The 24626-nt window shown below is 41.0% G+C and overlaps 4 protein-coding genes across 13 annotated transcripts; 3 read left to right on the top strand and 1 right to left on the bottom strand.

The window, feature by feature from the left end:
- Positions 1-27: 27 nt before the first annotated feature.
- LOC408669 (uncharacterized protein KIAA0930 homolog) lies at positions 28-7465 on the top strand. Of its 8 annotated transcripts, none has more exons than XM_006568961.3 (9): positions 32-931; positions 2300-2619; positions 2720-2983; positions 3065-3164; positions 3276-3581; positions 4554-4754; positions 4885-5529; positions 7069-7218; positions 7282-7465. In XM_006568961.3, exons 1-9 carry the CDS (start codon positions 811-813, stop codon positions 7320-7322), a joined length of 2148 nt encoding a protein of 715 aa, XP_006569024.1. In that variant the 5' UTR covers positions 32-810; the 3' UTR covers positions 7323-7465. The 8 variants fall into 8 exon arrangements, with proteins under 8 accessions (XP_006569023.1, XP_016773570.1, XP_006569024.1 ...); XM_026439135.1 differs by having other exon boundaries at positions 37-931; positions 4954-5529; XM_006568960.3 differs by having other exon boundaries at positions 28-931; positions 7069-7465.
- LOC552073 (arylsulfatase B) lies at positions 7459-14599 on the bottom strand. The gene is made up of 8 exons (XM_006568959.2): positions 14246-14599; positions 10103-10276; positions 9290-9502; positions 8962-9211; positions 8561-8740; positions 8153-8419; positions 7797-8070; positions 7459-7711 (listed from the first exon to the last, which is right to left on the bottom strand). The coding sequence occupies exons 1-8, from the start codon at positions 14357-14359 to the stop codon at positions 7543-7545; spliced, it is 1641 nt and encodes a 546-aa protein (XP_006569022.1). The 5' UTR covers positions 14360-14599; the 3' UTR covers positions 7459-7542.
- A 238-nt stretch (positions 14600-14837) lies between these two features.
- On the top strand, positions 14838-19149 carry LOC102656490. Of its 2 annotated transcripts, XM_006568958.3 has the most exons (6): positions 14838-15689; positions 15803-16355; positions 16644-16977; positions 17054-17420; positions 18572-18726; positions 19032-19149. In XM_006568958.3, the coding sequence occupies exons 1-6, from the start codon at positions 15585-15587 to the stop codon at positions 19075-19077; spliced, it is 1560 nt and encodes a 519-aa protein (XP_006569021.2). In that variant the 5' UTR covers positions 14838-15584; the 3' UTR covers positions 19078-19149. The 2 variants fall into 2 exon arrangements, with proteins under 2 accessions (XP_006569021.2, XP_006569020.2); XM_006568957.3 differs by having other exon boundaries at positions 18572-19094.
- Positions 19124-21448, top strand: LOC100577106. Of its 2 annotated transcripts, XM_006568956.3 has the most exons (4): positions 19124-19250; positions 19322-19398; positions 19479-19989; positions 20061-21448. In XM_006568956.3, exons 2-4 carry the CDS (start codon positions 19333-19335, stop codon positions 21290-21292), a joined length of 1809 nt encoding a protein of 602 aa, XP_006569019.1. In that variant the 5' UTR covers positions 19124-19250; positions 19322-19332; the 3' UTR covers positions 21293-21448. The 2 variants fall into 2 exon arrangements, with proteins under 2 accessions (XP_006569019.1, XP_003251315.1); XM_003251267.4 differs by lacking the exon at positions 19124-19250 and having other exon boundaries at positions 19257-19398.
- Positions 21449-24626: the final 3178 nt, after the last annotated feature.

Below are 24626 nucleotides of genomic sequence, written 5' to 3'. Positions count from 1 at the left end.
TTCTTTTTGATAATCACGCATCGACGGATTGAGAAATGTAATTATAATTATAAAAATTCTTATCAAAAACTCATTATTAAAATTTCCTTCGAAAGATTAGAAGATTAAAAGATAGTAGAGTTAACTCCGTTTATAAACACGCATAGCTTCAGTAAGAGCGAGATAAAAGAAAAAAAAACATATCGTGCTATCTTCCTCTTAAAACGAACCAAGCTGACCAACCTAGGTCTAAAACGTTTGGTCGACTCGTATCGTTCCCTCTTACGAAACGCTTCGCGCATGGAACAAAAATAAACGCGCATTCGAAAGGAGCGCGTCGTTGGCGCGTCGGTGGCGTCATCGCGATTCGCATGCGCGAAATTATCGAGCGGCTGTGACGAGCGAGAGTCGAGTCGTCGGTTTCGTTGTCTGTCCCTCCGCCGTGGCGAGCGTAAACTGAACGGTGCGTGGCGTGACCGTGCGAGTAAGAGGCGAGCAGTAGCCTGAGCACGAGCGAATCCAATCTCGCGACGGCAACGAGTCTCGGCTGAAGAGAAAAAAACTAAGCCAGTATGGCCACCTCGAGGAGAAGATCGCGCATCTAACAACGGGAGGCGAGATGCCGATCTCAGCCGGTTCGCGGCTGACCTCTGTCGTTCCGTTCGGTTCCTACGTGACCACGTCTCTCGGCTGGCCGTGATTCGAGGGAAACGCGCGCCTCGCCTCGCCTCGTCTCGCCTCGCCTCGCTCGCTGTTGTCTCTCTCTCCGAGTGATCGTGGCGACAGAACGCCAGCAGGAATCGCGGCGTGAAAGCACGAGGAGGGCTGGGCATGGCCACTCTGGCTGGCAGCTCGTCGTCGGGCCTGGCCAGGCCACCGACCATGCTGGAGCAGCTTCTCGAGGAGATCAACTTTCAGAGGACCAAGGAGCTCCGACAGATGCTCAAGGATGGTTCGTATGGTTTCGAAACTATGTATTCCGATTCATTAAAGAATTAAGCTTCCGAGTCGATGTTTTTAAAAACGTTTCGTTTTACGCGGGTCGTTGGGGGAGCCGTGTCGAGAGGGGGAGGAGGGAGTGCACGCGACGAGGGTGTGTTCCTCTCCACGGAGAGGGACCACGGTGCCTTTTGTTCGGCTGACGAGGGTGATTTAACGATCGATCATCGTGTACGAGGGGAAAACGAGTAGAAACGAGTATATGGTGCTCTTCGCTTCTATTTACCTCCGTTTAGGCAACGTTTATTTTCGGTAAACCGCGTATTCCTTCGCGTACACGTCTTCGTCCACTGTGCCGTTTCACTCTCCACTGTAACTTTAATAATTTCGAGTGAAAGGCGAAAAAGAATCGATTTGCAATAAATTTGCATTCTTAATTATACAGTGTAGGCTTAGATTGGAAAAACATTGGAAGGGAAAACAAGCGCGATATGCGATGTTAATGCATGCGTGTCTAATGTAATGTTGTTACGTATTTTGTTTTCTTCTTTTCCATCACTTTCTATTTCGAATATCCTCGAAATCGCGTTTATCAATCGATTATCTTTCGATTTCGCGTGTACGTTTCTTTTTGCCGCGCGTAGGATACAACGTTTACGAATAATTCTTACATATACCGGTTCGTCGTTCCATAAATGTAACATGACGCGACGCGGTGTCAACAAGCAATTATACGCACGCTGCGCGTACGTATGACTCAACGCCATTTCCTCTTGGATAAACAAATGCTCATTTCCATTCTTCAAACGATGGATTTTCAAACGAAACATTCTTTTTTTTTTTCCTCAACGATTGAAAATTAATATAAAAATTAACGCAACCGTATACCCACGCATCGACGAAAAGATTTAATTAACAAACTATTTATACAGGATCGCGAGCTATTTTCGCTTTGAACAGCCGGAAGGTCAAGTTTTATCCAAGTTTTTAATAAAGTCCGTGCAACCCTTTAATAAAGCGGATGAGGGAATGGTTGAGATGTCGAGGCTGACAATAGAGAGGCTGCAATTAAATACTCGTGGCACATTCTTATCGATTATCGATTGCCTCGGAGATTCGGTCGCGGCTAGTTCCTGTTCCCCCTTGAGAATTATTTCGTCTCGGTGCTCCTTCATCGTATAATCGTCGAGTTGACCGCGTTATTGCCGTTAATTGAAAATATCAATCTTTATTTTTTCTCCTCTTCTTCCATCCATTTGACCTTTCGCATCCTTTATCACCCTTTATTCTCTTCTTCTCGTCGAGCTCTAATCGAACGTTTGTTTTTTCTTTCTTTTTCTTTCTTTTTTTATTAATCTCTCGTCAATGTTCCATCCCGCAGACTCCGGCTTCGTGATACTTCAAGGTACAACCTACTGGACGGACCTGTTTGTCAGGCACTTCCTCTTCCAGGCAGAGCACACGATCGACGGCGACGACTTGCTGTTCTTCGTGCGAAAGAAGCACGTGAAGACGTCGTCGAGATACTTGCCAAAATTCGAGACGGAGGTGGACGTGTTCCGGAAGGACAGCAAGAAGCTACCTATCGGCGATCCCGACATCGATTGGGAGGAAACCGTGTACCTGAATCTGGTCGTGCATCAATTCGACTACACGCTCACCTTGGCTATCTGCACAAGGACGAGCCCCAAGGAATTGCAAGTGAGCCCTTATTCTTCCCAGAACATTTTCCAATCTTTCTTCCAATCTTACTACAATCTTCTTTTCTTCTTTTCGTTTAATTACAAATAACCGTTTTCAGGTATTGCGCAGGCACTCGCAAAAAGTGTACGCGAGCCCCAGCCGAAGACGAATGGACGCGAAGGGTGATCTCGAGGAGATGACCTACCCGCACATATGCTTCATGGTGGACAATTTCGACGAAGTTTTCTGTGATATTCTAGTCAGGGACGGGGAGATGGTGTGCGTCGAATTGGTGGCGTCCGACAGGGAGGGCGCGATTCAAGGTGTAATATTTCTCGGCTCTATCAGATACGACGCCCTGAAGAAAGTATACGACGCCAGGGTACGTATCGACCTTTACAGAATATACGCCTTCACATCGCGCCTGCTATTTTAAACGAACCTCGCCCGCTTTCACTTCCAGTCCAGCTTGAGCACCAAAATGGCGCAGCGAATGACCTTTGGCCTGTTTTCCGGCGCGGCCTCCCAGCGCATAGAATTCGTTCGAATGAAGGGGCCTCGTGGTACGATAGGAAACGTCTCTGCTCTCCAAAAAGAACAAATCTCTCTCTCTCTCTCTCTCTCTCTGTGTTTCGTTTCGACCAAATAGCGCTACACTTTTTCGTACTTTTCAGGGAAGGGGCACGCGGAGATGGCTGTGACGAAGCCGAAGGGTTCGGGGGCTGAGACACCGACCTCGGAGCCCGGCTACTGCGCCACCGATTCCCTGTGGGACGCCGACTGGGACGACGCCGAGGAGCTGTTTTTGTATCGGCATCAACGAAGGCTGTCCGACCCGAGCGCGAATCTGAACAATTTCGTGCGCGGCGGGTGGAGGACGAAGCCGGATACGGCCGCGACCAAGGCAAGGTCGGAGAACGAAGGTCTGGACTCGATGGCGAACGGGTTGAACGAAATCGAAGCAGGAGACGTCCGTGACGGTAACTAGAAAATCTCTGAAATATCCACCAATTGGAAGTACGTCGGAGTCGATGGCGAAGCCCCTCCGGGACGGAAAGTCGCGAAAGACGAAGGACGAATTTTCTCTACACTCTCTTTCTCACTTCTCACCTTCTTCCCGTTCTCTCTTGTGCCTGCGCCCCTCAGAATCGACTGTGCATGCTGTTGTGTTATCGTATATATCTGTGTACTCTGCACATTTCTCTTCTCTCGATAGTCTTGGCCGACTCGATCCACCCAGCTGTCTGATCTGATTCTCCACGACTTTAAATTTTATTCGCAAGTATACATACTTTACTTACTCGTTGGTAATCTTTCTTGATATTTTGCTCGCGTTTATTGAGGGTTTTCTTAGCGGGTTTTTTTCGCAAAATTTCCACGATGGAAGCTCCCGGTAGTTGCATGCTTCCAACGATATATATATATATTCTTTTTTCTTTGGTATTTTTACTTTTTTCGCGCAAATGGTCGCAAAGATGGACATCATCCTTGCGGCCAATCTTTATTAATCGTCGAGATACGAAGCTCGAGCTCTGGTTCCGAAGAATCCAGTTGATCCGTGCTCTTGTATTTCCTTCAGACCGTCCATCAGCGCCACGAGACGCGGTGTTTCGATACGTTTGCAGATCTATCGCTGTTTTTCGTCTCGAAAAGCGCAGAGAGAAACGAGAACGGAGATTAAAAAAAAAAAAAAAAAGAGAGAGAAAAAAAACAGAAAACACACGAGGAGAAACGGCTGTAGACCACCACCACCACCAACACCATCACGCGCGAATCTCGATTACAATTTTGTCACGAAATGGGAAAGAAACGAAAACAAAACAAAAAAAAAGAAGGAGATACGAACGGAAAAAGAAATCGAAAGAAAATAAAAAAAAAATAAAAATAAAAAAAGAAAGAAATACCTTGTCTCTAATCTGTGTCACGTGCCATTCCGGCTCTTTCCTTTGTAGCCGACCTACAGGATAGCAGCTGGGGCGGCCGGGGCTCACCAGGAAATCACAGGAGTCCGCACGTCAGGCGACGAAGATCCCCTCACGTTCCCGCCAGGCAACAACGCCCGAAACACAAGCAACAACGTAACTCGTGGGAGCGTAGCGAAAACGAGAACGGAACGTCGAATCACAAGGAGGCCTATCGCGACCACACACACGGTGAGCGTGCTCCTGCGTCTTTCTTCAATCTTCGTCTCTCCCGCTAAATAAAATAGAGAACATTCTATCATGATAACGATATATATATATAAACGTAAGCGACAGAGACGAAGGGATGAAATTATCGCAGAGAAACACGGCACGAGCGCGCCCACTGTGAATCGCATCGAATCGATACGAATTGTCCGGTTGGTGGCAGGCCTCCAGAATCACCGGCACAACCATATCGAGGTCGGTAGCGAGATACTCGTTCCCGCGGCCCCCTGCCTGACGGACGACAACGTGAGACAGAAGCTGGACGCGGGCGCGATACTGGTGCACGGGAAGGAGGAATTGCCGTTTGCGGGCTACGAGGAGGCGGACAATAACAGGAAGCGAAGGCCGTACAGCACGGGCCAGATCAATCACGAGCGGGTCAACAACCTGGAGAACGACGAGGAGCAACGGCGGCTGAGCGACGACGAGTTGGTCAGGGTCCGCCGCGCGGAGGGGGGGCGCAGGCGTCTACGCTCGGCCGGCTCCGACCAGGAGGAATACTACACGGGGCGGAACAAGAACAGAAACGAGGACCAGTTGAGAGATAGAAACGCGAACGCGCGAATTACGCGCGGCAACGTGACCGCGCACAGGCAGAGCGCCACCCTGCCCAGAAGGAGGCGAAGACGAGCGTTGTCGGGCAGCTTCGCGGGCAACCCACTACCCCCGCACCGTGTCACACCAGACGGAACAGCTATCTACTATTGGTGCGAGCTCCCGCGCCGCCCCGGCTCACAGGGTAAATTCTTCTTCCCCCCTGCTCAAAAAAAAAAAATAATAAATAAACACCTCTACACCACATATATACGCGTGTTATGTATATATATATATATGTATGTATATGTAGCGATCACGACGCGTTGATGCACGCGTGTTGATCCGTGAACGACCGTTTCTCTTTTGCGGATTTTCCCGCTTTTCTCGAGTGAACAGAGATGGGCAAGATGGTCTCAATAATGGTTTCGATAATCACGGGTGAATCTCGTTGGCACGTCAAAGTATTGCTCTCGAAATCTGCGATGCGTTAAGAGTTGATAATATTCGAAAATAAACGTTACATTCGAGGGTTTTTTTTGTTTGTTTCTTTTTAAGATAAAAATAACTTTGCTCGAAGAAATTTTTCGCTTGGTCGATTTTTAGTGCTCAACTCTGCCTCGTGAAAAGAAAAAGAAAAAAACAGAGTTTTGTTTCCGGTAAGTGGATTCTGTCGCGTGACCAGAGAGTTATGTTTCGAAGCATGGAGTTTGTTTTATTTATATCTCTAGGATTACTTTTTTTTTCTTTTTTTTTTTTTTGCTATGGCGAGAATGTAAATTGAAATTTTTATATGCGCAGGATAACGGTCGTTCATCGAGCAGCTCGTGTGCAACACCCGAAAAATGTTGCAGTCATGTTGTCCATTGTATTCAATCCAATTCTTGTATACATTCATACATTCCTGCTTAGGAACGTGGCAACCATGCTCAATGACTGTGTTTATGTGAGGATGGTGAAATTACAATGGCAACCGGGGATGACTTCTAATCGAACAAATTCTAATCGTGATTTGGAACCGTCGTGTTCCACAGTGCTGGTGGTGGTTTCCGGTTCGAAATTTTCCAATCGAAATTCGAAACGTTTCTGAAACGTTCGTGATTTCCAAAAAGAAAAAAAAGAAAAAAATAATTTGGAAATTAACGCGAGTTTCACCACCGGTATAAACATGGTCATCCACGATTAGGGACAAGCATTCACTGACACCGACGATAAGAAACGAGATAGAAACGAAAGTAGAAATTCGATCTGTGTGGTAGCAGACAACGATCCACCTTTTCTTTTTTCTGCTTCACAACGTTCGATTGTTTGAAGAGGGAGGAACGAAGAAAGGGGCGAAATAGAAAAAAAAAAGGAAAGATGGGAGAAAAGATCAAACGTTGTGTACGTAGAAAGAAGAAGAAAAAATTAGTGCATCCCTGTTCGTGTTTATTATTTATTTTCTGCGCACCTGTAGCTGATGTGCATCATTGTAAAGAAAGAAAGAGAAACACCTCGACATATTTTCACTTGACACCTTGCCGCTCCTCCATTTACCAACAATTACTATACTTATCGCCATTCCGCGTCACAAAATTTGAACAAATCTTTGATTCGACTGGTTCCCGATTCTATCGCTTCCAATGTTGTCCTCTGCAATTGCTTCCATCCGACTGATCGACACGAATCATTCCAGGATCATAACGATGCTTAAGCGACAGATTCGTTAGCGATAATCGAATTGGTTCTCTGTGTGTGCCGGCAGAGCTGGACGACGGCGCTTACAACCCTCTGTGGACTATGAGAGGATTCACGCAGACGTTCCACTTCTGGAAAGAGACTAGGCGAGCCCAATCCGTTCCCCTCAACGCGTTTCTCACCTACATCACTCTGCCTTGGTGGAGCATTGCCAAAGGTGAGATAGAGAGAAACGTTCGCGGGAGAAAATTCTTTAAACGGATTATTATTTTTCTTTCAGATATTCTCGATCATCGAGAAGGACCTATATTAACGTTCTAGCCGACACGAGGACGTCCCGTTTTTATTTCTATCGGATCTCTCATTTCCATTTCGTTCCTCACTTTGTACGCAATTGGATAGAACGCGCGAGACAAAATCGAAGATGTATAGAAAATAAGAAATAAACGAGATACCATTTATAATTCCGTTCATGCCGTTCTTTCACTTTATTCCTCTCGCACCGATCTAACGGTTTACGCACAAAGCGGCTGTTCCACCATTAACTGACGTTATTCGCGAACACGTTCAAGTAATCGCCGAAATTGGTCCACGTGTGATCCCAGTAATCCGGATTTCCCCTCTTGTCCCAGGGGAGGTTACCAGGTAATATCGCAGACGCGTTCAACAGGCTCAGCTTCTCCTTCAGATCGGACACGATGGATGGATACCTTGAAACGAATAAATGATATTTTTTTTCTCCAATCTCTTCCAATCCCTCTTCCCTTCGTCCAAAGCATCTCCGTGTACACCTACTTCTCTATAAGATTATTCTTCTCGCAGGGATCCTCGCGGACGTTGAACAAGCAAGGGGCCTCCAACGGTTTGCACAACGGCAGATTCTCGTTTCTCGTTGAACACTTGATAGCGGCGCCCTGTTGAAGCTTCTCTATATTCCCTGCGGTCAAGGACAAGCCCACGCTGGCCGCCGCTCGACCAGCAGCGCTCTCCATCACCGCATAGGGGTCGTACGCCCAATCCCTCCCCGACGGACCGTACCAATCGTCCCATTGGCCGTTATAGGTAGACCCTTGGCAAAGAATCGAATTTCAATTCAAATTTTCGAAAAAATCCAACTGTCGTCGTGACGAAGTGGATCAGTTTTTTTTTACCCTGAATGAATTTCCAATCGCCGTACGTGATCCCGGCAATTCCGTAAATGTCGTCGATATTGTGAAGGACCATTTTCCTCGGTGATATCGTGTCCTCGTTCAACGCTCGCCACATATCCACACCGTCGATGGCCAAATTCGATGGATCTCCACCGACGGCTGTTAACAGGGTCGGTAACCAGTCGCTGATGTGAATCAATTGCCTGCTGATTCTTCCAGGGTTTATTAGCTTCGGCGACCACACGAGACCGGTTCCCCTGACGCCACCTAATCCACGGACAAATTGGATCATTTTTTTTCTTCTCTTCTCTTTCGTTTTCTTTTCTCCTCGTCATTCTTCTTCAACGACGAGTTACATTAGATTTATTTTTTAATTTCTTTTTTTTTTTCCTTTTTTAAAAGAGATACCTTCCCAGAGAGTGTTTTTTGTGCCCCTCAGGGGAAAATTCGAGGCAGCGTTTAGGTTAAAACCGGCCGGGGGCCCCCCATTATCCGTGGAGAACACGATCACGCTGTTCTCCAGCATCTTTCTCTTCCGCAGAGCTTCCACCACTAGGCCGACCGACTCGTCTAGCTTGCTCAGCATGCCTGGAAAAGAAAACGAAATTTCCAACAACTTTTTAAGTTATGGGATGGGAGGAACATCTCTCGTTGAGCGTTATTATTATGTACATGCGAGGAAAAGAGGGAAGCTTAATCCCGTCGCACGAAGATGGAGATGGAAAATTCGATTCCAAGTTTTTCAATTCTTCTTCCTTTGCAAAATGATTTAAATCAGTGGGCAGAGAAATAAGCAGTACTCTAGTTACCAGCAAATCGTCTACGGTTGTAGTCGAGGATTTTGGGGAATTTGGCTACGTCGTGGTCGTGTGCAGGCAGAGGGTTGTAAGGATTTCCGGAGTGGACTGCGGCGTGGGACAAGTAGAGGAACATCGGGCGACTGGTGTTGTGATTGTCGATCAGTCGAACAGCCTCCTTCGTGAACACGTCCGTCGAATATTGGCCGTGGAGGTCCCAGGCCGGCTCCAATCCTCTCCTCATGTCCAATCCCCAATACGGCTGCGTTCGAACGGAATTTTGAATTTTTTTTTTTTTCTCGCGTACGAATTAGCGATTCATCATTTCGTAATTTCTTACCTCTTCCACGGCAGTGTGATCGAAATAATCGTGGTGGCCGCTCCAGAAACCTAGGTGCGAGTCGAATCCCCTGTACGTGGGCGTGTACTCCTTCGTGTAGAATCCCAAGTGCCATTTACCTACCATGTGCGTGCTGTAACCGAGATTTCGAAGGTATTCCGGCAACAGTTTCTCCTGGAGAGGCAATCCTCTCGGCTCGGCGCATTTCAGAACCTAATTCCCCCAAGTTAATTATTAAATTGTACATGTCGTGTAGAAATTTAATTTAATGTAACGTTCGTTATATCGATTTCCACTTTTGCAACGATGCAGAGTAGAAAGCGAGCAAAGGTGTAATACAATCGAAACGTTTTTTAGATTTTATATTCGTGTTTCTTTTTCTTTTTTTTCAAATCAAATTCATCTTACATTTCTCGAAAGTGAAATTGATTTACCATTTTGCTATATTATTTTCCTATATACATGAAATAAGATTTTTTTTAATATCAAGTCCAATAAATTTGGATTTTTTTATTGAAAATAGTTTGAGTTTGAAAATCAGAAAAAAAAAGAGTGGAAATTTGAAAAATCCATATTATAAAAAAAATAATCATGAATTTCTATTCTTCGATCCGCAAAAGGAAACATTGTGCGTTGAAAAATTGCCGCAAATGCGGTGTCACGATTCCACCCCCCTCCCTACGAAAGATAAATAAGCGTTCGTCCGAGAGCAACGAACCACGGCCGAATTAATATTTGCGCTTGTTGACGCGTCCTTAAACCGACGTCATTTTATTTACGACTCGATTGCTTAAATACTTAATGACGGTGTACCCCGTGCTGCATCCCGGTATGAATAGGATGTTTGCCGGTCATCAAAGCGCTCCTGGACGGCGTACAGATCGGGCTGACATAGTATCGGTCCAGCAGCAGGCCCGTGTATGCCAGTGCGTCGATGTTCGGCGTCGGAATTTGACTCAATCCGTGAAACCCGACGTCGTTCCATCCCTACATCATCCCAACACACTCGTTAATTGAGAACTGCTATGCTTATCGCGAAAAGAAAAAAAAAAGAAAATCTATCGTTCTTCACAAGTTGTTCTAACAAGTTAATATTCAACGAGGCAATAATAAGATATTGAAAAACAATCGTAAACAAAATTTAAAAAAAAACGACATGTGCATATTAACACGACGACACTTAGTAATGGAAAAAAATTTTTTTTTATCAAATTTCCTGGTAAAATGCATGACGTAATGTGCGCAACATGTAAACAATGTGTCGTAAAATAAGAAATCTATACCACTTATGTGCTACTTGTATTCACATTGGCACATTGTTAAGCGCCAACGATTAGATTATTCGAGTAAAGCAATATCGAGGAATTGATAAAAATAAGGAGGAAAAGGAATTAATAAAAGAAAAGAAAAAGATAAGAATGAAAAACAAGGGTACGAATGATGAGAAAAATGAGAAGAAGATAAGATAAATATGGAAGGAAGAGAAAAAAAGGCGCAATAAAAATGACAAAAATAGCGAAGAAAAGTGGAGGATGACGAATAAATACCATTCTTTATTATTTCAAAAGCAAGCAAAACGCAGTTCCCAACGCAGCCCAAACTATTTCATCCGTCATGAACCGATAACAAATAATTACGAAAACTTGTTTCATTCTTAATTACAATATCTATTGGATTTGGAGAGTGAGGAATTTATGAATTTGGAAAGAAAAAGAAATTGAGAAAAATAAGGAAGTGGAGGAATTGATAAATTTGGGTGGAAGGAGAAATTGATAAAAATAAGGAGGAGGAGGAATTGATAAAAATAAGGAAGAGGAGGAATTGATAAATTTGGATGGGAGGAGGAATTGATAAAAATAAGGAGGAGGAGGAATTGATAAAAATAAGGAAGAGGAGGAATTGATAAATTTGGGTGGGAGGAGGAATTGATAAAAATAAGGAGGAGAAGGAATTGATAAAAATAAGGAAGAGGAGGAATTGATAAATTTGGGTGGGAAGAGGAATTGATAAATTTGGGTGGGAGGAGGAATTGATAAATTTGGGTGGGAGGAGGAATTGATAAAAATAAGGAGGAGGAGGAATTGATAAAAATAAGGAAGAGGAGGAATTGATAAATTTGGGTGGGAAGAGGAATTGATAAATTTGGGTGGGAGGAGGAATTGATAAATTTGGGTGGGAAGAAGAATTGATAAAAATAAGGAGGAGGAGGAATTGATAAAAATAAGGAGGAGGAGGAATTGATAAAAATAAGGAGGGGGAGGAATTGATAAATTTGGGTGGGAGGAGGAATTGATAAAAGAAAAAAAAAGATAAGGATGAAAAACGAGGGTATGAATGATGAGGAAAATGAGAAAAAGAGAAGATAAATATGAAAGGAAGAGAAAAAAAGGCGCAATAAAAATGACAAAAATAGCGAAGAAAAGTGGAGAATGACGAATAAATACCATTCTTTATTATTCCAAAAGCAAGCAAAATCACACAATTCCCAACGCAGCCGAAACTATTTCATCCATCATGAACCGATAACAAATAACTACGAAAACTTGTTTCATTCTTAATTACAATATCTATTGGATTCGGGGAATGAGGAATTTATGAATTTGGAAAGAAAAAGGAATTGAGAAAAACAAGGAAGAGGAGGAATTGATAAATTTTAGTGGGAGGAAGAATTGATAAAAATAAGGAAGAGGAGGAATTGATAAATTTGGGTAGGAAGAGGAATTGATAAATTTGGGTGGGAGAAGGAATTGATAAAAGAAAAAAAAAGATAAGGATGAAAAACGAGGGTACGAATGATGAGGAAAATGAGAAAAAGAGAAGATAAATATGGAAGGAAGAGAAAAAAAGGCGCAATAAAAATGACAAAAATAGCGAAGAAAAGTGGAGAATGACGAATAAATACCATTCTTTATTATTCCAAAAGCAAGCAAAATCACACAATTCCCAACGCAGCCGAAACTATTTCATCCATCATGAACCGATAACAAATAACTACGAAAACTTGTTTCATTCTTAATTACAATATCTATTGGATTCGGGGAATGAGGAATTTATGAATTTGGAAAGAAAAAGGAATTGAGAAAAACAAGGAAGAGGAGGAATTGATAAATTTTAGTGGGAGGAAGAATTGATAAAAATAAGGAAGAGGAGGAATTGATAAATTTGGGTAGGAAGAGGAATTGATAAATTTGGGTGGGAGAAGGAATTGATAAAAGAAAAAAAAAGATAAGGATGAAAAACGAGGGTACGAATGATGAGGAAAATGAGAAAAAGAGAAGATAAATATGGAAGGAAGAGAAAAAAAGGCGCAATAAAAATGACAAAAATAGCGAAGAAAAGTGGAGAATGACGAATAAATACCATTCTTTATTATTCCAAAAGCAAGCAAAACGCAGTTCCCAACGCAGCTCAAACTATTTCATCCGTCATGAACCGATAACAAATAATTACGAAAACTTGTTTCATTCTTAATTATAATATCTATTGGATTCGAGGAATGAGGAATTTATGAATTTGGAAAGAAAAAGGAATTGAGAAAAACAAGGAAGAGGAGGAATTGATAAATTTTAGTGGGAGGAAGAATTGATAAAAATAAGGAAGAGGAGGAATTGATAAATTTGGGTGGGAGGAGGAATTGATAAAAATAAGGAGGAGGAGGAATTGATAAAAATAAGGAGGAGGAGGAATTGATAAAAATAAGGAGGAGGAGGAATTGATAAATGTGGGTGGGAAGAGGAATTGATAAAAATAAGGAAGAGGAGGAATTGATAAATTTGGGTAGGAAGAGGAATTGATAAATTTGGGTAGGAAGAGGAATTGATAAATTTGGGTGGGAGAAGGAATTGATAAAAGAAAAGAAAAATATAAGGATGAAAAACAAGGGTACGAATGATGAGAAAAATGAGAAGAAGATAAGATAAATGTGAAAGGAAGAGAAAAAATGTCGCAATAAAAATGACAAAAATAGCGAAGAAAAGTGGAGGATGACGAATAAATACCATTCTTTATTATTTCAAAAGCAAGCAAAACGCAGTTCCCAACGCAGCCCAAACTATTTCATCCGTCATGAACCGATAACAAATAATTACGAAAACTTGTTTCATTCTTAATTATAATATTTATTGGATTCGGAGAATGAGGAATTTATGAATTTGGAAAAGAAAAGGAATTGAGAAAAATAAGGAAGAGGAGAAATTAATAAATTTGGAATTGATAAATTTGGGTAGGAGGAATTGATAAAAATAAGGAGGAGGAGGAATTGATGAAAATAAGGAGGAGGAGGAATTGATAAATTTGGGTGGGAGGAGGAATTGATAAATTTGGATGGGAGGAGGAATTGATAAATTTAGGTAGGAGAAGGAATTGATAAATTTGGATGGGAAGAGGAATTGATAAATTTGGGTGGGAGAAGGAATTGATAAAAGAAAAGAAAAAGATAAGGATAAAAAACGAGGATACGAATGACAAAAAATGACAAAAACAGCGAAGAAAAATAGAAGATGAATAAATATTTCATTCTTTATTATTCCAAAAGCAAGCAAAACGCAGTTCCCAACGCAGCCCAAACTATTTCATTCGTCATGAACCGATATCAAATAATTACGAAAACTTGTTTCATTCTTAATTATAATATCTATTGGATTCGGAGAGTGAAGAATTTATGAATTTGGAAAAGAAAAGGAATTGAGAAAAATAAGGAAGAGGAGAAATTAATAAATTTGAGAGGGAGGAGGAATTGATAAATTTGGGTGGGAGGATAAAAATAAAGAGGAGGAGGAATTGATGAAAATAAGGAGGAGAAGGAATTGATAATAAAAATAAGGAGAAGGAGGAATTGATAAACGTGACTTATCACGTTTTTCCTTTTTCCTTTTCGATCGAGAATGAATCGATATAACAATTTTTATTCAATCCTTATCGCGACACCAAAAGGAAGATGAAGAAGAAAAAACTCACCAAATCGTCGGCAAGGATAAATACGATGTGCGGGCGCGCGGAAGCGACCACATGATCGACCACGAATACTGTCAGACAGATGCATAACGTCATTCCTCGAATAATCCGTATCATCTTGGAGATCCGCTCGTCTTTTGCGGGATTGCAAACCGGTTTACTTCTTGAACAACTATTATTTGCGTGACGATTTATCAATATTTTTTCGTCGCGAATTCGATCGAGCTTCCGATAAATAATATTCGTGTATCGCACCAAGTTATATATCAAGGAGATATCAGGATTCTATAAACAGATTTAAAAATACGGCGATAAGGTAATAATCGCACAGATACGTGGATGATAACGATAACGAGGAAAAGAATTTCTCGGTCGGGACGAAACGAGCGGTGGCGAGCACTCGAGCCGACCACCGGTGCTTAACTGTTCACAGCTCGCATCCTCTTGCGATAGCGAGAGCCCGCCTCCCACTTCGAAGACACTTGGTATTCTTCGTCGTTCCGTTGCTTCGAGGTTGGACGAGAATTTCGAGGATTAGGTCGTTGACACGAATCTCTCTGTTGAAATGGAAGATGATGCGGAGAAAAAAGCTTGCTCCTCCTGAAAGGACACGTTTTTTTAACTTAGATCGTGGCAATTTATTAACGCTAAAAAGTAAGAAAGTAAATGATCTAAACCGATTATCTTGATAATAAAAATATTAATAGAAAGGGAGAATGGTCGAAAATGGAAAATTGCGGCCATTATCTGATCGTGGAACGAAATATTAACGTGGATGAAAGGGAAATTCGGAACGTGAAGGGTGGTTATTATCTGATGGTGAAAGTGGAACGAGAATATTAAGAGAAAATGGCCGAAAATCGAGGGCGGTTATTATTATTCGATCGTGAAAATGGAGGCAGGACGATTAAGATGGTTATCGGGTGATATAATTGCTACGAAAAATGAAAGGCGTCAAACAGGAGAGGGGAATGCGAGATCAAAATGGAGAATTAGTTGTAGTTCGTCTTTGGATCGTGGCGAAAGACAGACTCCTGTCTCGAGACTCGTTAAACAAACAAAAAACGATCGCTGCTATAATAAGAATTTGTCGCGTTTATTCGTGGATTGCTCGTTACCGTCCAATGGAAATTAAATAAAGCTATTGAATGATTAAAGCGTAAAGCTTCATCGGCTAGAATTGAGTCTGATTATTGTCACTTGACCTGAACCCGCGAGGGGCAACGGCGATGTCACTCGCTTCCGCCATAATTTCGCGGTAATTTCAAAAAATAAAACAGAAAAAAACGGAGATTGTCGCGGAGATTGTCAGTGTGCGTATTAATCATTTCTCGCGAGAGCAATGCCAATCAGGCCACCTTGGAACGCTTTCTTATCAATTTCTACGCTGATTGTTAATGCCACTATAGAAAATAGAGTCACTCACGACGATTTGATGGACAAAACGGTACTTAAATTCTTAATTTTTCATTGCGAAAATTCCAACGTTTTTCTTCTTCCAATAAATAATACAATTTTAAAATTCGTGAAAAATCTATATACACATACCTAATTTCTTAGATGAGCATCGTTCGAACCTGTACCATGGTCCAATCAAGCGATGCTCTTCTGTTAGCCGGAGAATACGAGGATTTCTTTCAACGGTCGTTGCTCGACGATATACCGGTTGCCTTGATCTCAGAAGCGAAATCGACAGCGTTCGAGCTGTTCACCCTGAGCAAATACTCGTTCGAGATCTACACCCAGTTCTCGTTCCTGTATCTAATTTGGAAATTGAACCAGTTTGTCATCGTCGCGTCCTCCCAACCGTTGCTTCGACTCCTTTTGCAAAAGACGAAGGACTCTGGCTGGTCTAACTTCACCGGTTTCCACATTCTCATAGATAGAAGGACCGTGGAACGCGGTTGCGTGAACGCTTATAACTTTCTGTGGGCTGCCTGGGAATACGACAGGCTATCCACCATATTTCTTTGCATCGATCCTGTCGAAGGACTTGTCCTTTACACCTATAATCCTTATTCGAGCGTGGCACCCAGAGCTTGGAAGAACGTTGGACATTTTAAGGGACGCAGTGGACATCCTTGGATACTATTGAAACAAAGATACAGAGATGGCAAGTTTCTTCGCAAACTTTTTTCTTTTTTTTTTTTCGATTATCTTATAAAATTGGTAAAACTGACGTTCCGATGATGTTGAGCTTGATATATGCTATCAAAGACACTCTTTTTGATGATTTCTATAACGTCGTTATTTTTTAAAAAATTTTATTAATTTGTTTAAAACTCCAAAAAGTATGATACTTAATTTATTCACGAGAGTGATTTTCATAACATATTTCGAAGCTGCCCTTCTTACACGTTTTATCACAAAAATCCAATCGATTAATTCAACGATATAAAAGATTTGAGGTTATGCGAGAACTTAATGTTCGACAAGACGAGGGATTTAAACGGTTACGAGATCAGACTGAACGCTATATCCTTCGAACCTCATCTTCAAATAGATCAAAATAAGTCAGGTTTGCAAAAGTTCACCGGCGACAATAGCGAAATCGTGAAACTGGTGTTGGTGAAGTTAAACGCGAGTCTGAACGTGCGAGTGTACACTGGCAGTGTGTACGATCTTGGAGGAGTTGGCAAGCATGGAAGCATGGTGGGAATGATGGCCGACGTGGCTAACGGCGAGGTGGATATGGGAATGAACGCGAGAAGCTTGAACAACATGTGGAAGATCGAGTACGTGTCTCATCGAGTTTAAACACGAAACGAATGTGCGGGCAATGGAAACAATGGAATATTATTTTTATCGTAGGCACACGTATCCTCACGGAGACGATGGTCTCTGCGTGATCACTCAGAGAGCAGGAGAAATAGCAGAGTTCGTTAAACTCTGGTCCTTCACGGCGCCGATTATACACATAGGCAATTTTGCCATATTCACGATCGCTCTTGTGATTCTCGCGAAATATCAGGGATTTTGTCCGGCGTTTATGAATATCATACGCATGATGACCTTCGTTTCCATACGCAAACTGCCGAGAACCAGTTCCTGTAGAATTTTCTTCTGCAGCGTGTTCGTTTTGTATTTGATAGTGAACGCGTTGGTGCAGAGTCATTGGGCTTCGTTGCTTACAATCCCCGTTCCTCTGCCGAATATTAGAACTGCGAAGGATCTCAAGGTACTTTAAATTTTCTTTTTTTTTTTTTAATTCATCGTATACTCATTTCCTAATAATGTGATGAAAATTTAAATTTAAAATGAATTTTGATTCATTTTTCCCAAAATTGTTCGGCAAACGAACGATATATATATATATATATTAGAATCGCTTCTTCGTGTGATAAGTAAAATCGAATTTTGAATTGTAAAAAGTAACTGAGATATCTCAGATATGATGTTATGTGAGATATTTGATATATTTCTATTTTTAGAATTATTTTTTTTTAGAATTAAAAAAAAAATGTTGAAAAATACTCATTATCACAAAGAAGTGACTCATAAAAGTATGCAAAAAATATTATTAACAATAAAAATAATATATAAAATTTTCTGGAATTTTGATGTATTTTTTTAATATATATATATATATATATAGAAATGTAAAAGTATATCTTATAAATTATATACCATATAATATATATGAAATATAAGAATACAAAATTATATACAATTACATACAAAAAAATTAATATATTGATATGTAAGATAAGAAGAAATTTAAATTAAAACAGATAAATATCAAAACCGTCTTCTATATGCATAAATTTACGGCAAACGACATAAATAAAGAGAATAAATAATAGGATGAGGATAGAGATAGCATAAAAATATGGAAATCAATGTCTTCAGGGTGTCGCAAATGAAACACGTAAAAAAAAAAAGAAAGCAAATAATAAAAACATGATAGAAATAAAGATAAGAAATGACCATCAACACCATCTCAAACATTTTTCAAAAGAATATGGAGATTCCTCGAAAGATGGTGCTATCAGTCAATTCTTATTTCATCTCTATCTTTCTCTTGCTATTTTCTATCCTTTATTTATTTAGTTTCATTTGCGACACTCTGGAGATGGCGCTTATTTTCATATTTTTATCCTCTTTTCACTAATTGCTATCTTTGTCAATACTTTGTCAAAATTTACACAATTTCGATATTTGATTAACTTTGTTTTCTTCTTTGTCTAACCTATTGCTAAAAATCTTTCCATGATTAATTCGATTCTTCAAAGAATTACAATCTCTAGTATAAATATATATATATATATATTTATATTTTATTTCCTTACCTATTCATTTATAAAAATAACTGAATTTCGTGGTTGACAGAATTCTGGCTACCAGATCTATGGTTCTATGTTTCACAAGCTAGAGCTTCAAGATCCCATACTACGATCACGTTTTCACGAGGACACTTATTATGCGTGCAAGGAGCACGTGCTTCGATCGCGATACGCTGCATGTTTGGGCGATTGTCAACATCAGTACGTGAGAATTCAGAACGATTATCTGTATCGATCCAAAAAAATACAACAAAATCTGCAAATCTACGTAGCTAGAGAGAATTGGCCATTGCTTCCTTCCGTAACAGAAATGATTCATAGAACAGTGGAGAGTGGGATAAGCTCAATGTGGAAAAAATTTAACAAAAGAAATATGGTTCGGGCGTGGAAGAAAAGACAAATGAACCATAAGAGAAGCTTTAGGATCTTGGAGATCAAACACATAGCGTTTACTTTCTACGCACTTGCGATTGGAAATTTTTTTGCAATTGTGATTTTTATTTTAGAGATTATCGTTGGAAGGAAACGTGTTCGATGAGTTGGAAGATTTAACCAAACTGTAAATGTAAATTTGAAAATCGATTGTAATAATTTTTACGAGTGTATCGATTGATTCTGCGAAACAGTCTCTGTAACGAAGACAGTCTTTGGGGATTTGGAAAGTGTTCTCAGGAATGCCAGTCTCGCATATATGTATGTTACGCTATAAAATGTTGCGACATGAGGTATTTCCATTTTTAATAGAGTCGAAGCAAAATGAAATATACCACGAAATACATATTTTTAATCTTGATAGCACAATGGCAAATGTTAATAGTACTCTCGAAGCTTCGAATAACTTTGGACCAGTTTGAAATTTTAACGAAGGAATTGGTAAAGTTGTTTCGAACGAATCTCTTTTTATTTTTTTTAAGTAAAAGCATTACAATAATCAAGGTATTTCCTTTTCATAGAGTTTGGTGTTGAGTGCTTGCAAAAAGATAGAAGTAAACAACATTGGCGTTGTAACTGATTCAAGGACATTTGTTCAACCATCTTTAAAAGCGGTTCCTTTGATCAATATCAACGACGTTGATCATCTCTCACGGGTTGAAAGAGATCAAAATCTGCACACATTCGTCGTAATTCCATCGACTGTTGAACATTTAGAAAGTACAATAACGAAATTAGAACGCACAACCTGGTGGAATCCATCTGCGCTCTACGTTATTCTAGACGACAACGTTGCGCGGAATGGTTGCAAAAACGCTCGTCCTTTCTTAAAAACCGCTTGGAACAAAGACCTGCTATCCTCCGTATTCTTCTGTATCATGGAACACCGCAACACCGAATTCAGAATGTACACGTTCAACCCGTTTACCTCGCGAGCACCAAAATCCTGGCAGAAAATGAGAGAGGGGACAAACGAGACAAACAAAAATCGCGATCATTCCTGGACTCTGTTCACCCGAACATTTCATCCTGGTTCGTAAAAGAGCAATTGAACCCACACCCACCACCAGATCGAAAACTATAGCATAGCTTCTCGTTTCTAGGTCGGACAACCTGCGGCAATTTGGACTTCGCGAAAACAGGCACACTGGGAGGATACAGAATGAAGGGAATGGGTCTGCACAACCCGCCCAGCCTGACGATCGATCCTTCGAAAGGAAGTGGAGGCAAGCTGGGCGGTTTCAACGGCATAATAACGGAAATACTGTTGTCCAAGTTGAACGGGAGCATGACGGTAACAGGGATCACGAACGACACTCGTTCCTACAAGTTCTTGCACTTGGTGGCGAGTGGGAAGTACGACGTGTTCCTGAATACTCAGTACGTGTTCAATAAACCGAATATAACCACCACTTATCCCCACGTGAACTCGGGTATCAGTATTCTGACCAGGTATCCGGATAACGAGGCGGTATACGTAAAGGTGTTGAAGTTCATGAACCCTGTGTTCATTTTGTGTTGCGCGGTGGTTGGTGTGATCACCGTGATAATTCTCGAGGTGTTCGTGGGTCGAGGAATGATTCACGCGAGCTTAGAAATGATCCGAGTGGCGTTGAACAATTCTATGACGCGCTTCCCTGAACAAGGTGCATTGAGAGTCTATTTGATCACCGTATTCCTCTTATTCATGCTCACCTCTTCGACGTTCCAGAGTAATCTGTCTTCTTTGCTCACCTCGTCGATTCCTAGATTGACGATAGATTCGGACGAAGAGTTGAAGACGTCTGGTTTCGAGATCTACGCGTATCACGGTTACAGAAATGCCGTGTTCGACGACGTGCTGTTCACTCGTGTGAAGATGGTGGATCATTGGGATTGTAGCGAGTACGTGAGGAAAGATAGGAACGTGGCCTGCGCCGCGGACAGGACCACGTTGCTGAAAATCGCTTTCGAGAAGGGGCTTCATCTGTCCAAGCATAGGATAAATACTTTGTTCTCGGCATACGTGGTACGCCCTAATTGGCCGTTGAAAGATAGATTCACTTCGATGTTGCTGCATCTGTCGGAGACAGGATTGATCGATCATTGGTGGGAGAAGGTGATGGCCAAATACGTGCACAAATGGTTGAAGAGGACTGAGAAGAGGACCGAGGATGAGAAGAGAAATTTCACCGTGATGACGTTGAACGATCTCGATTTCGCGTTCTACATCCTCGCGTTCGGGCTTTTCGCGTCCGCATTGAGCTTTCTGATAGAGATATCGACGCGGCGCCTAAGAGTAACGCTTGAGAGAAGGGAAAAGAACGACTTTCCCATTTTTCCGTTCACTCTTTGAGATATCTTCTTTTCAATTTAACGGATACAAAATTCTTTTTCTTCGTAGTATAGTTCGTTCAAGATTCGAGAAAAACAATTATAGATATAATTATAATTCGTAAGTGGAACTAGCGGGAGGAGATTGAAGAATAAATGTTAATTGGTCAATATTGTATTTATTCCTTCACTTTATTTTAAACAATTTGTTCATTCGAAGGATCTCGTAAATCCCCCGTAAAATGAATATGTTATAGTAAATACGTTTCCTTTTTACAATTTATACCATGTACACAATAATAGCAATAATAATAATAATAATAATAATAATAGTAATAATAATAATAATAATAATAATAATAATAATAATAATAATAATAATAATAATAATAATAATAATAATAATAATGATAATATGACAATAATAATAATGATAATAATAATAATAGTAGCAGTAGTAGTAGTAGTAGTAGTAGTAGTGTAGTAGTAGTAATAGTAGTAGTAGTAGTAGAGTAGTAATAAAATTAATAATAATGATAAGAATATAATGATAATGAAGGTGATGATGATAACTAATAATTAATAATAATAATAATTGTGATAATTATCATTATTATTATAATAAGATTAATAATGCAAGCTTTAAGGCGCAAAACAAACAAAACATAGAGTATAAGACATAGTGAAACCGTCTCCACTTTTAGACGACGGTTATTTAACTATCTTTTTATGTACGCAATTTACAAACCGTTTGTCAGCTGCGCATTAAATCTCTCTCTTCCTCTATCTTTCTCTCTGTCTTTCTCTCTCTCTCTCTCTCTCTCTCTCTCTTTCCCTCTCCTCCCCCCTCTCTCCACACCTATCCATTTTGTCTCAATTATATATATATATATTTATATATATTTCTCTCTCTCTCATTCTCTCTCTCTCTCTCTCACATCACTTCCTATCCTCTTCTTCGTCCTCCTGTATATTGTTCACCGTGTTTGTGATATTTATTCCTTTTTTTTTTTTTCTTATTATTTCTCTTGTTTAGTTAAAACAATTTCACTCTCTCCCTCTCTCTCAATCCGTTTAAGCTGAGATTACTATAAAATAGATAAAAAAGCCCTGCTCGCAAAATATTTTGCAAATATATATATAGATATATATATGTATATATATATGTATATATGTATATATTGTCACGGTCTTCTTCTTCCCCTTCGTCCTGTCTCGTCTCGTCTCGTCTCGTCTCGTTTCTCTCCATTTTTTTCAACCCTCGTCCCTTGGCCCGCCGATGCGTTTTCAAAATCGGTCTCGATGAGAATCCGTCCGAATCCTATCCGACGACGTATATCGTATATCGTACAATCGTCCATCGTCGCGATTCCTTCCGTTTCCGTTTTCAAGAGGATCCAGCAAAGCGGAAAGAAAGAGAAGACCCTCCTCTCTTGCTCGCGATCGACCAGATTTCTCACACCCCTCACGTCCCGCGCGATCCGATCGGGCAATCCGCAAACGCGATCCACCATATTCCAATATTTGTTTTCGCTCCGATCGTTTTTTCTTCTCTTCCCCCACCCCTCTCCCCTCTCATTCGTCCTACGATTTCTTTGTTTCCACCGATGGAAGTGATAGAGAGACTCGATATATTACACGAATGACAGAATCACCGGTCGAAGAGAGAGGGTCGATCGCGTAATTGTGCGTGGCAGCTTCTCATCCGTGATCTCCTCCGATTTCTTTTATCCCAAACTCGGTTTGTTTCCTATCAAAACGGAGCAAATAAGGATTAAACGCAAGGATCGAATTCTTATTACGTGTTCGACGTGTAAGATATTTTCATTGACTCGTATCTTATCTCGGCATTTTGACCGTTCTTTTCTCTTTCTGGTGGAGGGGTGGTTGGATCGATCAATCTTTCTCTCTCTCTCTCTCTCTCTCTCTCTCTCTCTCTCTCTCTCTCTCTTTCTCTCCGCGTGCAACGCGAATCCCAGCGCCTCTCAGCCTTCCGCGTCAATAAATACAATAATTAATCGATCAATCAATTATTATAATAATTAAAATAAATAAAAAGCAAGTAAGTAATAATCTTTCTTTAAGCGAGTTTGGTCTCTCCTTGGTGCAGTTGCCATTCTATCTCTCTTTATTGCTTCGTTCCGTCACTTCTTCTCTCTGTCCCTTTCTCGCACGTAAACCGAAAAACTCACTCGTTCCCATGTAGATACATACAATACACATATACACATACACACATACGCGTTCCTTTTACACACTTCTCTCTCTCTCTCTCTACTCGTCGCATTCACGCGCACATTCTACCCACTTTCGAATCCCGCGAAATTCTCTCTTTCTCTCTCTCGAATGCTCTCTTGTTTGCTCGTTTCGTTTGCTTGTCTGTCTGGCCGTCCCTTCGAGATGAATCTCCGTTCAAGCGTTGCTTCGATCGACGCGCGATTTCAATTCGCCCGCCATCCGAACGGGACTCTCACGAGTGAAGGGTAGGCGTTCTACTTCGGGAACGAGACAGACTAGAGAGTACCGCTCTGCCAGGGCGTCGTTCGAAAGTAGATACGAACATACGTAGCTTAGCACGGGTCTTTTCCTTTTCCTTTTGCGGGACGAACTATTGCGACGACATTTGGGGGAGGGGAGGGAAGAAAAAAAAAAAGAAGAAAAAAAAAAAGAAAGAACTACCCTTCGAATCGTGAACAGAGTCCAAAACGTGCGCGCGCGCGCCGATCGAGACTCGCGACTATGTTTAACTAATTAATAAATTGCTTGTGCATTGCGCTCGTTGCTACTTTTAGTAGTGAATCACGGGCTCCTCGTCACCGTGAACGCGCGAACTCTCCCGCCTTCTCCTCTGGCCCTTCTACCCCCTCCCCTGTGCACTGCTCGTATCGTGTTACAAATAAATATAGGAGTACAGAGCTGTACGGCTCACCTTTGCCTCGTCCTCTTTGTTTCGACAAGGATGAACGATCCTTTGTAAACAATCGGATCGGGGATCCGAACACGAATATTTGGAAAGAGATTTGGCAGGAGAGTTCTTCTTCTTCTTCGTCGAAGTACGGAGCGACGCGTTTACGAATTAGGTACTAGATACGCGATACACGACCGTATACGAGAGTATATTAAAATATATAATGTGATCGTATTAATACTATTAATACAATAATATATAATTATGATTGCATGTGTGTGTCTATGCTTACATATATATATATATATATGCTGGTAAGTGGATGTAAGTCCTCCTGTACGTGTGTGTACGTGTTTCTTCCTTTTTGTATGTATACATGTATATGAATATATTACAGTTCTTTTTTTTTTTTTTACGGCGTAGCGGGTAAAGAAGACAGAAAAATCAA

Source organism: Apis mellifera, linkage group LG2 (assembly GCF_003254395.2).
Source record: "Apis mellifera strain DH4 linkage group LG2, Amel_HAv3.1, whole genome shotgun sequence".
Lineage (NCBI taxonomy): Eukaryota > Metazoa > Arthropoda > Insecta > Hymenoptera > Apidae > Apis > Apis mellifera.
Note: the sequence above shows the minus strand (reverse complement) of the source record. Positions and strands in the feature narration are given on the sequence as shown.

Bases quoted from the DNA above. Each gene is read 5' to 3' on its own strand.
- LOC102656490 (XM_006568957.3), top strand. From the start codon at position 15,585: ATGCCAATCAGGCCACCTTGGAACGCTTTCTTATCAATTTCTACGCTG. The intron at 15,690-15,802 runs GTACTTAAATTC...CTAATTTCTTAG, and splicing joins ACGATTTGATGGACAAAACG to ATGAGCATCGTTCGAACCTG. The intron at 16,356-16,643 runs GCAAGTTTCTTC...ACGATATAAAAG, and splicing joins GAAACAAAGATACAGAGATG to ATTTGAGGTTATGCGAGAAC.
- LOC552073 (XM_006568959.2), bottom strand. From the start codon at position 14,359: ATGATACGGATTATTCGAGGAATGACGTTATGCATCTGTCTGACAGTA. The intron at 9,503-10,102 runs GTACACCGTCAT...TGGGGGAATTAG, and splicing joins ATACCGGGATGCAGCACGGG to GTTCTGAAATGCGCCGAGCC. The intron at 8,741-8,961 runs GTAACTAGAGTA...TTTCTTTTCCAG, and splicing joins CAACCGTAGACGATTTGCTG to GCATGCTGAGCAAGCTAGAC.
- LOC408669 (XM_006568960.3), top strand. From the start codon at position 811: ATGGCCACTCTGGCTGGCAGCTCGTCGTCGGGCCTGGCCAGGCCACCG. The intron at 2,984-3,064 runs GTACGTATCGAC...TTTCACTTCCAG, and splicing joins AGAAAGTATACGACGCCAGG to TCCAGCTTGAGCACCAAAAT. The intron at 4,755-4,884 runs GTGAGCGTGCTC...AAATTATCGCAG, and splicing joins CTATCGCGACCACACACACG to AGAAACACGGCACGAGCGCG.
- LOC100577106 (XM_003251267.4), top strand. From the start codon at position 19,282: ATGAAATATACCACGAAATACATATTTTTAATCTTGATAGCACAATGG. The intron at 19,399-19,478 runs GTAAAGTTGTTT...TCCTTTTCATAG, and splicing joins AAATTTTAACGAAGGAATTG to AGTTTGGTGTTGAGTGCTTG. The intron at 19,990-20,060 runs GTTCGTAAAAGA...TCTCGTTTCTAG, and splicing joins CACCCGAACATTTCATCCTG to GTCGGACAACCTGCGGCAAT.